Raw genomic sequence first — 13826 nt, forward strand, 5'->3', positions numbered from 1 at the left:
GATCTGGACATCATACTTGTTCCTTCTACATCTCACAAGGACTCATTTCCCTGACAAAGGAGTGCCAGGCACAAGTGGGGGCAGAAACGTGTACTCACCCACGTTTGAAACAGCCACTCTGCTCATACAATCACTCGCTTTTCCTCTAATCATTCTTATTTAATCTCCCTTTTCACACTATTTCCAAACATCTCAGGCAATGCTTCCTAATTTTGTGCTTCTTTTTCCAATATAGAGGATCTCATTCATTATGGAACCTACTTACAAAATGACATGAACCACCGGAGAAATCTAAATCGCTATGGCAGAAAACAGTGGTGATTAAAGCCCTCTATTCCTTAAATGATTTCCAAAGTCATGGCAAACATGCTTTAAATTTCCCAGCCTGTTTATCAGCAGTATTAAAATTCCATTTAGGAGCATATTTTAGCATAAATGAGAAGAAAACATATAAACAGATATGGCTTCAAGTTTCCATAATGAACAAGTGCATTCCTTTATGAGCAGCAAGCTCCTGAATTCTAACTGTAGGAGACATCTGGGATGGTGAAAAATAACAAACCAAGGGTTTCACAGAATAAGAAAACCAAAGCACAAAGCAGACCAGGAGCCAGAGTGGGACTCTCTGGAATCTCGGGTGGATTCCAAGGCTGTGATGACCAGACAAACTTCTATAGAGGGACTTGGCTATTCTGGGCCACTTAGATACAGTGAGAATCATGCAGTGACAGGCACTTACCTATATGCGTCTGGGCCATGACATCGGCCAGCCTGTGGGCGGCACCGCTGCCTCCACTTTGGGTGGATGAGGAAGAGGTTGTGGAGGTGGTGGAGCCATGGATGGCCTGGCTGATCCAGTGCTCCATGTTGATGCTGCCCTGGCTGGAGGTAGGCGTCCCCTGTGAGTCGCCCTGCACGGAGCCTTCGTCTTCTGAACCAGAAGAGGTATCTGTGTGACAGGAGAGTTATTGTACAGAAGAACAAGGAAGCACACCCCAACCCAACATCACTAACACGGACCTACGTCACACACTGACAGTTCAACAACTTTTGCTTTGAACACTCTTGAAGTTACACCACTTCTCAAGTGAGTTATTTTTTTTTTAGTATAGTTTTTTTCTCCAAAGCACCTTAAAATAAATTGCTACCAAAAAAGAAAAAAAATGGGGGGTGGTGCATTAGAATCTCAGACTAAGACACACTTACCAATTTTCTCCATTCAACAGTTTGGGAAGACACCAAATGTTTTTGCACGCACACACCAAGTGAGGCTGTCAGGAGTAGCATTTTCTCAGAGATGTTGACCCTTCATGTGTTTCAAAGTGAGATGTCTGTAGACCTTGTTTAGTGCCAAGGTGGTGCTCTCAGCTATAATTTACTTTTAAGTTCAGTCTGAGTGCAGGATAACCATGCACCTCCCCAAAGAGTGAGACATCAGGGAAGATAATGGTGTAGAAGGAACAATGCACCTCACAACAAATGCCTCCCACCTTCTCCACCAACCTACATGCTCATGGCCTTGCCTGCTCCTTTGATATGGACAACAGACCATCAGATTACACTTTGTGATCAAACTAAGTGTATTTACTTTTACATTCATTTCTTATAAAGTTTTTAAATTTATTTTTTCTATCTGTGGAAATTGTGTATCTTAGATTGAGATAAAACACATCACTTTTTTCATTAAAATTTGTGCAAATACCTTTCATTTAATAACTTCTTACTTAGCAGCAAGGTTTTCAAGAGTGAATTACTGGTGGACTTGTCACTTAAAAGTTCAATGTAATCACGACATTTAGGATCCTACCAATAGGTGAGTAATGTAAGGTGCCAAGAGGGAAAAAAAATGATGTAATTAACTCTAAAACATTTAATGAAAATAAGAGAAATGAGAGTTTATCTTAAATTAAGACACAGGACTTTTTTTTAACACAACAATATTTATAAAGGATATTTACAGTAATATTTTGCTATCATTGTGACAAAAACTTTTTAAAGACTTTTGAGAAATGTCATGTCAGCAGCCGTCCGTCTCGAGAGACGATGGTGTAGCTTCTTAAGAGTCTAACTGCACCGCCAAGAATGGCTGTGCAGTCCGACTCGGGAGTGACACGGTATCTGTCTCCTCCCGTGTTGAATCGACATCTTGCGATGACGCTGGAGTGTCCTCTCCAGTGAAGCTGAAGCTACAGAGCCTGGGCAGGGTGATATGGAGGGTCTGCTGTTGCCCATGCAGCAGACCCCCCCTCTCTTCGCAGCTGAAGGGTCCAAGGGAAAGACGGAGTCAATACAGCTTGGCTTCAGGTGCGCCGCAGGAGTTGCCGGTGTTGACTACAACGTCAAACCGCCTTAGGGACTCCGGCTCCGGATTTTCTGTCGGGGTTTACTCCCTTAGCCTTTCCCCTGAAGAGGTATGCCGCAAGGCAGCAGAGGTTTTTTGGAGTCAGAGTTTTCCTTCTCAGAGTTGTCCTATATAATATTCTTTATTTTAAACAATTTTATTTATTTAATTTTAGAGAAAGGGGAATGGGAGGAGAAAGAAAGGGAGAAAAACATGGATGTGCAAGAGAAACATCGATTTGTTGCCTCTTGCAAACCCTCAACTGGGGACCTGGCCCGCAACCTAGGCGCATGCCCTGACTGGTAATCATACTGGCAACCTTTTGGTTTGCGGAATGACGTGGAACCCACTAAGCCACACGAGTCAGGGCCTAAATAATATTATCTTTTTGAAAATGATTTCCAGTATATTCTTTCTGGTCCTTTCCTTCAATATATATATATATCATTTTCATTTTTCTTTCCAGATTCTTGCATAACTTTTCTCCCCTAGATTTAGATAAGCACTCAACATGGTGCTCACCAATGCACTATATTTTCCAGGAGAGCCCAAGTCACACAGATATTCTGTGACAGTCACTCACTTCTGACCAGGGACAAAAACCGGGGAATAACCCACTCCCTGAGCACCTTCCCTGGTATGGGCCTGGTAGCTCTGAGTTGAGCTACTGATTTTTGCTGAATGCCTCAACAAGTTGAATAATTGTGTGTCCCAAATGACAATGTGGAAATAGTTTTAAAATACTTTCTGGAAAAGTCTTAAAATTTTCTCCAATAAATAAAAATTAGGTTAAAAAAAAAGAAAAGTTAATCAAAACATAACCTCTTCTAGGAAAGGGTATAACAGGATAAGGGCAACTTAAACAGAAAACATGACGTTTTGCACAAAGATCCTAAAGCAAAAGAATTCCCTGTTTGAGAAATGTATACACCCATATATCCACACCTCCCCATATATCCATTACTACTATCTCCCCAGGTTTTTTCATGCCTTTTTACAGTCAGTTTTTCATTTATCATCCTACCTTTTTACACACACACGTCCCCTAGAGAAAAATGTCCCTTATTATATAGACACAAAAATTCTCAAAAAATATTAGTAAACAGAATGAAATGAATAGTACATTATGACCAAGTGGTGATCGGGATTATACATATGAACATGAACTGTCATATACCCCAAGTCAACCTTAAAAGTTGTAAAGTACTTCACTAAAGCTTACATGTACTCATGAGAAAACCTCTCAGCAAAGCAGAAATGTAAGTCAACTTCCTCAACCTGATAAACAGCATCCATGAAAACCAACAGTTAACATCGTATTTAATGGTAAAAGACTGAATACATTCCTCTAAGATCAAAAACAAGGCAAAGATATCCCTTCTTGCCACTTCTACTCAACATTATTTGGAAGGCTCTAGACAGTGAAATAGAGCAAAAGAATAAATTAAAGGCATTGAGATTGGAAAGCAAGCAGTAAAACTGTCTTACTTCACAAATGATGATCTTGTATGCAGAAAAGCCCAAGGAACATACCAAAAAGTTCTTGAATTAGGAAATGAGATTAGCAAGGTCACAGGATACAAGATAAAGAGATAAAATATTTATATATATACATATACTAGCACTGAACAATCTGAGAATTAGATTTTAAAAAGAAAAAACAATTCCATTCGCAACAGCATCAAAAAGATAAAACCCTAATAGAATCCTACAACGGTTTTTTTGTTTGTTTTTGTCTTTGTTTTTGGGGAATTGAAAGCTTATTCTAAAATTCATTTGGAAATACAAAGGACCTAGAATAGCCAAAATAATTTTGAGAAAGAACGAGGACTTTACTACTGGATATCAAAACTTACTATGAAGTTACAGTAATCAAGACAGTGATATTAGTGCAAGATTAGGCATATATATCACTGGAACAGAACTGAATCCAGAAATAAACTCTTACATTTATAGTCAATCTATTCTTTACAAAGTAAAAGGATCATCTTTTCAACAAATATTGCTGGGCAATTGGATATTCTCATTATCACAACAACAACAAAAAACACCAAAACCCCACAGATTTTACCTCATACCATAAACGAAAATGAACTAAAAATGGATCAGAGACCTAAAATGAAAGAACTATGAAATTTCTAAAACTTCCAAAAGCACAATCCATAAAATAATAACTGATGAACTGAACTTCATCAAAATAAAAAATGCTTATACTTCAAAGGACACTATTATTTTCCTATGAGTAATGAAACAATCACCACAAAGTCAGTGGCATACAACACATTTATTATCTTACAGTTTTGGAGGCCAAAAGTCTAAAATCCAGGTGTTGGCATGGCCATATTCCTTCTGGAGGCTTTAGGAGAGAATCTAATCCTTTGTCTTTTCTAGAGGTACCAGCATCACCTGCACCCTTGGCTCCTGGCCCGTTCATCTATCTTGAAGACGTAGCCCTCCAATCTCTGGCTCCACTCTTTTTTCCCCCCTAACTTTGACACTCTTCCCTCTCTTATTGAGGACCTCCCCTGCCCAGCTTTATTGATATATAATTGATTTATATCAACGTAAAAGTTTAAGGTGTACAGCATAATTGCTCAGCTTATATATACTGTAAAATGATTACTACAATTAAGTTTAGTTGGCATCCATCATCTTATTGTATAGATACAGTAAAAAAAAATGTGAAAAAATTTTCTTCCTTGTGATGAGAACTCTTAGGATTTACTCTCTTACCTTTCATATATATATCATACGTCAGTGTTAACTATAGTCATCACATTGTACATAACATCTCTAGTACTTAATTTATCTTATAACTGGAAGTTTGTACCCTTTGGCCACCTTTTTCTAATTCCCTTTCCCCCTACTCTAGGCCTCTGGAAACCACAAGTCTATCCCTTCTTCTATGAGGTTTTTGTTTCTGTTTTCTTTCTTAGATTCTATGTAAAAGTGAGATCAAACAGTATTTGTCTTTCTCTGTCTGAAAAAGGACTTTTGATCATAGTCAGTACACCCAGACAGTCCAGACAGTCCAGACGGCCTATCTCAGGATCTTAATCTTAATCATATCTGCAATGTAAAGGTAATCTCTTTACAAGTTCTAGGAATCAAAACATAGATATATCTCTGGAGGGGCCATAATTCTGTTCATCACAGACACCATTAAGAAAAAAAAAAGACAAACCACAGTTCACAAACTGTGTATCTCATAAAGGACTTGTATTTAGATTATATAAGGAACTCTTTAACTAGTGAGAAGACAGAAAAGAAATTTAAAAATGGGTGAAAATTTGAACAGGCATTTCACCAACAAATATATATACAAATGGCTAGTAAGCACATAAAATGATGCTCAGCATTATTAGGGAAATGAAAATTAAAACAATAATGAGATACCACCTCACATTCACTAGAATGGCTGTAAAAAAAAACACAGACAATACCAAGTGTTGGTGAGAATGATGGGAAACATTGCTGGTGGGAATGTAGGCAGGCAAGCAGGCAAGCAGGCAGGCGGGAGGGAGGAAAGAAGGGAGGGAGGACAGGAGGGAGGGAAAATGAATCTGAGCCAAGATTCCGTTCAAGGAAATATGGTTAGAAATAGGCATTTATGACTACAGAACTATCTCATGTGACATTATCACTAGGACTCCTGATGACAATTTACAAAATGTATTATATGGTGTATATGAAAATTCTAGTCAAATAATTAAATGCAAATGTTATACCAAAAACATTACCAATAATGTTCTTTTATATTTTGCAAAGACATCTGTATAAGGTTGTTTTTCATCATGCATGACACAAAAACATTTCTGAGGATGGATTTAACACGGGGAAAAGCACATACATGAATAATCACATTACTTCCTGCATTTTAAACATTCAACATTTCTCATAAAAAGTAGCTCAGAAAAATGGACAGTTTTCTGAATACTGCTAAGTTTCAAACATTTGGTTAAAAATATTTTCAGTTTGTTTGTTATCTTCATAAAGCCATTCTGTTTGTTGCACAAACAACATATAAAACTAAAAATTCTCACTCTGTTATAAATTTTGGCAAACTAAATAAACAGAATCAAACATATTAATTTTGTTATTTTTTAAACAGTCCAAAATTACATTGAGGTTCAGCATAACGAAAGAAGAGTAAATAAACTGGCGAATAAAGGACCTCCTTTCTTACAAGAATACTTTATTATTGAGATGAAGAACATTTGTTGGACTACCTTTAAAAAAAAAAAAAGGTGTACATATTTATCTTGTCTTATAAAGTTCAAGAATTTCACCTTGAAAGGCATGCAAAGTTGAATATTTAAGAGCTGTTTGGAGAATTATTGGATATATCAATACTTGACCACATCTCTGAGTTGAAGTGGGAGCTTCATTACCCTCACTGCTTAAAAACACTCAGGGTTAAACTCCAAAGATTCCCACAAGTGTTGTATAATATACATTCCACTGTTCTCACTGTACCTTAAGTGTCTCTTGTGAACAAAGATGGTGGCAATTGAAACTGTACAAAGTAGTGTACAAGGTACCTTAGGTCTATATAGAAGACACTTAATTCTGTGGCAACAAAAGCATAAATAATGCTAGAACCAAAATAACAGAAAAAAAAACACATCAAGTAGATTAGGCTCGAGCCTTCATGTCTGTAATAGATATCTGGAAGATTAAACTGTGTGCTTCATTTTGTTTTTGAAGATCATGAGATATAGGCAATAATTATTTGGGCAGAGTGAAGTAGAGAACTTAGTTATATAAAATTCAAAATTAAATAAAAACAGTATCAAAATCAGAAGTGTAAATGGGATATTATCTTTAACCATTTCGATCAGCAGGGGTCAGCAGGACTACTGACCAAACCAGCCCTCTGCCCATTTTTATAAATAAAAGTGTTATTGGCACACAGCCATACCATCCACCATAGCCTACAAAAACCAAAACACTATCTGCACTTTAAGGAAAAGTTTGATGACCCCAAACTAAGGTAACTATCTAAATTTTTCAATTCATTTGGTTTCTTAATACAACATTACAATATACAGTGGTATCTTGGTACTCATTAAATCATTTCCAGAACTCCAGACGAATGCCAAAACTGAAGAGTACTGAACAATGTAGCATTTTCTCTTGTGGGGCAGCCTCCTGACTCATACAAGTTCTAGCAAGTGCAATGAATCCGAGCAAGTGCAAGTGCTAAAACGTATTTTTCTCACCAAAATGCAACAAGTACAGGTTTTGACAACTTCTAAAGCCAATGAGTACCTAGGTATGACTGTACTTATTATATTTTAAAGATTTGAGAATATGTTCATACCAGTCTAAAGAGAAGAAAGTGCAAGTTCAGTTAGAACTAAGGAGGTATAAACACTTCTGCTATATGAGGTATTAAATAAAATTGCATAAGACTTTTAAGTCTTTCACACTTATGAGTCTCAATGAAAAGTTTAAAATGCATATTTTTACAGATATACACATAATAAGGGTAACTTTCCTTCCAAGTTTAATTCAGAGCACATATACTGTTCCTGGACCCATAGTTAACAAAATCTGGATTAGAGCACCATTATTTTGAAAGCTATTAAGACTGCAATTGCAGAGCTGGCAATGAATTAATTCTAAGGCATGCTCGTCACTTTACAAAGCACACGGTGGGCCTGCTGCTCACCTGGAGGTGTGTAGGCATCCATCGAGGTCTGCACCACCAAGGACCTGCGTTTGGAAGGCATAGGCACTGCCATCTTCCTCTCTTTGTGTTTTGCAAGCGCTGCCTGAACAGCTTCTGTGTGAACATCTAAAACAAAAAGAGAGCTCAATTACTCCATTGTTCAGGGACATCCCGAAAGCACCATACTCTTTTTCTCCTTTCTCTCTGGTACTGTGGAATAGTTTATCTTCCAACAGAAACTGTCACAAATGAATAGGTGGAAAAGAAAGCAAAAATGTGAACGCTAGCTTAAAAGCTCCAGTAAGAAGACATGCAAAATCATTAGCAGACTTTTAATCATTTATTTTATTACCCTAAATTCTGTTTAAATAACAAGTGCTAGCTGCAAATTTCTATGTTATTTTTCTATTCTTAGGATGAATGAACTTGACATTCAGATGTTTCTTCACATTTTTAAGCCTCGTAATTCATTCAATGCTAAGAGAGGTATGTACATCCTACTGGCCATCAGTAATGATTTTAGCTAATATGTAGTGAGAACTCAAGTTACGCGCCAGTCACTGTGTTAGGCATTTTGTATATGTTAATCATTATATTAACTCCACAAATATTTACTGGCTGCCTGCTTTGTAAGGTCACCTCCTCAAAGCAGGCGCAGTGGAGAATAAGGTAGACAAGGTGCTGTGAATTACACATCTTACTAGCGAATGGGGCAGAGAATTAAAACAAGGAAAATGGATGGACTGAGTGGTTACTCTACTGTGAGGCCAAGGGAAGAGCTCTCGCAATGCGAAATCTGAATGTTAAGAACAAACCAGCCACTGTCAGGATGAGAAGGTCCAGGAAGAGGGGAAAACCCACTCAAAGGGCCTGAACTGGGAAAACAAACAGGACCCTGGGAGAGGCGTGCACAGGGTGATGGCCTATACGTGCAATAGAGTTTGGCTCCCATCCTAAATCTGACAGGGAGCACGAGGGATTATGAGGAATGACAGGATCTGATTCCTTTTTGATAGGATTATTCTGGCTGCTGTGGAGAAGGCTGCCGAACAAGGAGAGTTGGACATCAGGAAACCAGTTAGAGGACAGCAGGCAGGCGAGACAGAGCCACACTCACAACACAAACAATTGTGTGTAGGACGTGCTGTCAGTATTTCCATTTCACAGATGAGGAAGCAGAGGTAAGAAACTCTTTCAGATCATCAAAACTGGCATTGCCAGGGTTTGAACTGAGATGTGAGTACCCCAGGGTCCATGCGCTGCATTGTGACCCACTCTGTACTCCTGCTGTTTTTATGAGAACTCCACCCTGTTAACATGTTAGAGCAGTGGTCAGCCAGCCACCGCCTGTGGGCTACTTAAAGCCTGCCTCCCATTTGTGTAAATAATGTTTCATTGGAACAGAGCTGCACCCTTCCTGTATGTACACACTATGTCTGCTATCACACGGTTTGTGACAGAGACCATAATGGCCCAGAAAGCTGCAAGTATTTGTTATCCGGCCCTTTATAGAAAGCATTTGCCGGCCCATCTCATAGCACATCATGTATCAAACACAATGAATATATTTTGCTTTATTTTGTTTAGCTTGTGTGTGTGCTACTCTTTTTCCTCAACTAGACTCAAAATACTTTGAGACAAAAAACCAAGTTTCTGATTACTCTTTTTTCTTAAACTCTCAGATTAAAAACTGATAAATGAATGACTTGGATTCATAACCTAAAACTAAAGAGGATAAAACTATCCAGTTCACCTATAAAGAGAATGAAGTACCTAATTCTTCAAACATAAAATACTTTGTTTCACATGACCCCACTTCTAAATTTTTTGGATATGATTACAAATTTACAGAAACTAAGGAAGAACAGTATAAAGAACTCTTGTCAAGTTTTACCCACATTCACACTGTTTACATTTACCCCACTTCTCCTGAGTTGTTTTTGCTAATCATTTTTAAATAAATTACAGATAGCATGTACTTAAATATTTAATGCATTTCCTAAGAACAAAGACAGTCTCTGTAAATTCTCAAAATCAAGAAACTGAACAAATATACTACTACTTATAGTATTATCTAATCCAAAGTCCATGTTCAAATGGTACCAGTTGTCCCAGGAATTACCCCCATAGTTGTTTTGTCTGTGGTCTGCCACAGGCACACACAGTTCCAGGTTTGCCAAGAATTTGAATGAAGTTCATACACAGATGTGAGGTGAGGGCTCCCTGAATTGTGGCTTACTCTTACCCAGACTTCCCTTTTAATACCCAGCCCCAAAGTCTTTTTTCTAACACAGTAAGCCAGCAACTCCATGGCTTTCAGCTTGGGTTTTAGAAGTTCCACGTAAGGTATTTTAAGAGTATCTTCATGGCAAAAAGCCAAATAAATATGAACCTCACTCAGTGCTGTGTTCTTCCTTCACATGGTCCTTCCATTTCTGCCTACGATTGGCACTACCAGCAATTTCCGTTTGGGGAAAAAAAAAGTCAGCATAAACATTAACCTTGGGCAAATCATTGAACATATGCAGAAACATCCATAAAATAAAGGAATTATATTTAATGATCAAACTAACTCTTCTCAAAAAGGCAACTCTGTTCTATTTTAATCACAGCAGGATTTTTGTAAAAATTCCTGGGAAATACAAACAAATTTTGATAGTGAAAACAAAGGGCAACTACTAAATTGAGTCAGCGACCCATTCAGGCAACAGGCAGCATTCCCGTCCCCAGTCCCTGCAGCACCCACTCTCCCCACTCTGTCCTGGATGGAGGCAAATGAAAGCAACACACTGTCCCTCTCCTCGTCCTTCTTTTTGTATCATGTTAGGAACAGGGGCACACACCCAGAGCAGAAAAATTCCCAGGCTCGAATAGATCATTTCAATCATTTTAGATTTACCTCCTAATCTTTCTTTAGCCTTTTCTTCCAAAAGACCAATTTTTAGGAAAGTAAGCAAAACAACAGCAACAACCCTGAAACCCGTGCTTGTTATACTAAGAATGTGGATGTACACATGGGGTTTGCACGGCACCAAAACACCACCACACAAATTAATCTTTGTCCTCAGTGTCCAGCACAGTAATTTGACCTCTCATGCTTAAAACAAAATAAATACAATCACCACAACCGACATCCACCTTTTCTTAAATAAAGCTTTCAGAAGTTTTACATCCTCTACATATGGTCTTTCTTCTTCTGCCTCCAACTTGGTATTTTTTTCTTTCCCCTTATTTCCTAACCAATTATGATTTGGTCATTATAACTAATATGCTTGTGTTAAAAATAAAATTATTTTTAACATAAAAAAATGTATTGAAAGGTGAACCTGATACCACTCTTTGACTTCTGACAACTTCTCCACTTACTGTTCCCTCAGAGAAACTTGCAAAGTTTTTCCTCCCATTTAGTTCCATGAGCTGAGATTGTCTTACTGTCAGGAAGCTACAAGAAACATAGAAACATAAGATGTTTCCGTAATTCTGGGGGAAATGACAGATTCCTGAAGAGTTGAGGTTAAGAACCAGAATCCTGGCTCTGCCATTTACTAGCTGTAATATGAAGAAATGTTTTAATCCAAGTCTGATTTTGATCATCTATAAAATGGGAACAAAATCAAAGTCACTATGGGAATGAAGTAAGATAAAATATAGTACAAGCAAGCCTCTAGCTACCTGTCAGAGTAGGCACTCTTTAATGACAGTTGCTTTTAGGACTATTCTGAAGGAATAGGTTTGGCACAGTGGTTTTGACAAAGTGAAAGGCTTGAAGGTATCAGATTGTTGGTGGTTTCCACTTAGTCCTCACAAACCACAGTCTGAATTCTGGGAGCAGCACTGTCCGATGCTGGTGGTCCTACAAGACTCACAGCACAGACCACAGTTTAACCTTTGAATGGTGCCCCATACACAGGAAGACAGAGGCTCACATAGACAACCCTGTGTATGGCCAGGCTACCCACAGCCTCTGGTCTGCACCTTAAAAGTAAATCCCAAAGGACTGTCACTGGGCCATCGGTCCTTTCTCTCCACAAGACTTCCTAGTTTGTGACTCCTATGTCAAAAGTCTCAGATAAAAGTTCTTAATATACTAAACAGAAAACTCACTTTTCCTTTTGGTTCTTTAAATAGGTGGCACTTTCATTTACTCCGAAAGAAACCAGTCTCCCGAAATACAACAAGCAATGGGAAATTTGGAGAATTAAGGTAAAAATAATCAAAACACCTTTAGCTTCTCAGAAAGCTTGTATCTTTGTAGATCTATGTGTTTACATTAAAGAGAAATTGATGTTTGCCCCTTCATTTCTTTCTCCTGGTGTCCATTTCCGAGAGCTCAAGACATACAATTAATAACATGTATGGTGAGAGTTGTCCTACTTTGAAGACAACAGTGGATCAGCAGAAGAGACTTTTTTCTAAGGAAGCTTGCCTTGTGTCGTAACAGCACAGCAGTTAAGGCAACAGTTCTAGGGCCAGACTATCAGGTTCAAATCCCAGTCCTTCCAGGTGCCCTCGTACACATTACTTAGCCTATCTCTGGCTCAGTTTCCTTACATGCAGAAAAAGGCACAATGAGAGTACCTATCATCTGGAGGGTTAAATGAGTCAATGTGTTACAGGGCTCTGGGCAGAGCCAGCATGTGGCAGCATGGACTTTGTACTGTGCTGTCAGATCTTACTATAATGCTGGTCATTATTAACGCTGTCACTAAGCCTGACAGAGAAGACAAAGAAAAGCAAGCTGAGTGTGGGAGAAACGAAAACTGTGCCGAAGAGCTAGGTGGGACCAGCTTTCCTGTGTCCTGACTGTTGCACTCTGCCCTCTCCTCACAGGATGGATTCTACGAGGACCTCTTTTGTGCGTGCACCATTTTTTTTGTTCTTTGGGTAAAATATGCAAACAGAAGCAGAGATGAGAGGAGTCATACAAGAACAGTGATGACAGAGTAAAGGCAGAGAAAAGACATGGCAAGGTCAGGTGCGTTCCCATAAGTGCTGTCTCTTGATCATCAGTGGGACAGCAGAAGCCATGCCAATCACTTGGTTTTCACCTCCTTGCTGCTTCAGTTCAATCCCCTCCACCTCTCAATCTCCGGGAAAAATGTGTGGTTACATGAATGTGTGAGGTGTGGGGGAGGACAATGCGTGGAAAGGGGCTCTAGTCACAACTGTGCTCATTCATTGAGCACCTACTGTGTACCAAGTCCCCCCTTTCACACAACTGTCTGGGACTCAGACCAGAAAACCAACAAGATAACAGGATGTCATGAGTACTATTGTACATATGAGAAGTTTGTGACATGTGAAGACACAGATAGGCGAGTCTGGTGCAGGGCCATCAAGAGAGGCTGACAAGAAGTGACACGCAGATGACATTTGACACGGAGGATGAACTTCTAAGCATGCACACACTCATTTTCCACTTTCCAATCAGTTCTCTCTCTCTCTCTCTCTCTCTCTCTCTCTCTCTCTCTCTCTCTCTCTCTCTAATATCACTGCTAGCTACACCCACATACCACATTTCACAGGGTCACTGATTGGTCCTTTGGCCTTTAGAGCTATTGCCAATGAAGGATGAATAATGTCACTATTCAATCAGTAAATGAATATATATCTAATGTCTTCTGTGCCAGGCTCTGCTCTAGGCATAAATTATCTCTACTTGCTTTTTCATCATAAACTCATACTATGTTTTAACACTTTTAACTCATGCTTTTGCCCTTAATGAACTATACAGGGGATAAAATTTTATAACAGCTGTAAATTAAGTACACAGGAAAGACACCAGAAGTTGATTAGAAAACAAAGGCCAAT

General features: G+C 38.7%; 1 protein-coding gene across 4 annotated transcripts in view; it reads right to left on the reverse strand.

The window, feature by feature from the left end:
* Window positions 1-13826, reverse strand: part of DIP2C (DIP2 acetate--CoA ligase C (putative)) — a 367711-nt gene that overhangs the window by 138772 nt on the left and 215113 nt on the right. For all 4 annotated transcript variants that reach the window (XM_090266439.1, XM_090266438.1, XM_090266437.1 and 1 more), the window contains 2 exons: window positions 8016-8141; window positions 740-949 (listed from right to left, as the gene is read on the reverse strand). In XM_090266439.1, the coding sequence (XP_090122565.1) occupies window positions 740-949; window positions 8016-8141 (336 nt within the window). The remainder of the gene's footprint in view (window positions 1-739; window positions 950-8015; window positions 8142-13826) is intronic.

Source organism: Furipterus horrens, unplaced genomic scaffold (assembly GCF_987537825.1).
Source record: "Furipterus horrens unplaced genomic scaffold, mFurHor1.1.pri manual_scaffold_2, whole genome shotgun sequence".
Lineage (NCBI taxonomy): Eukaryota > Metazoa > Chordata > Mammalia > Chiroptera > Furipteridae > Furipterus > Furipterus horrens.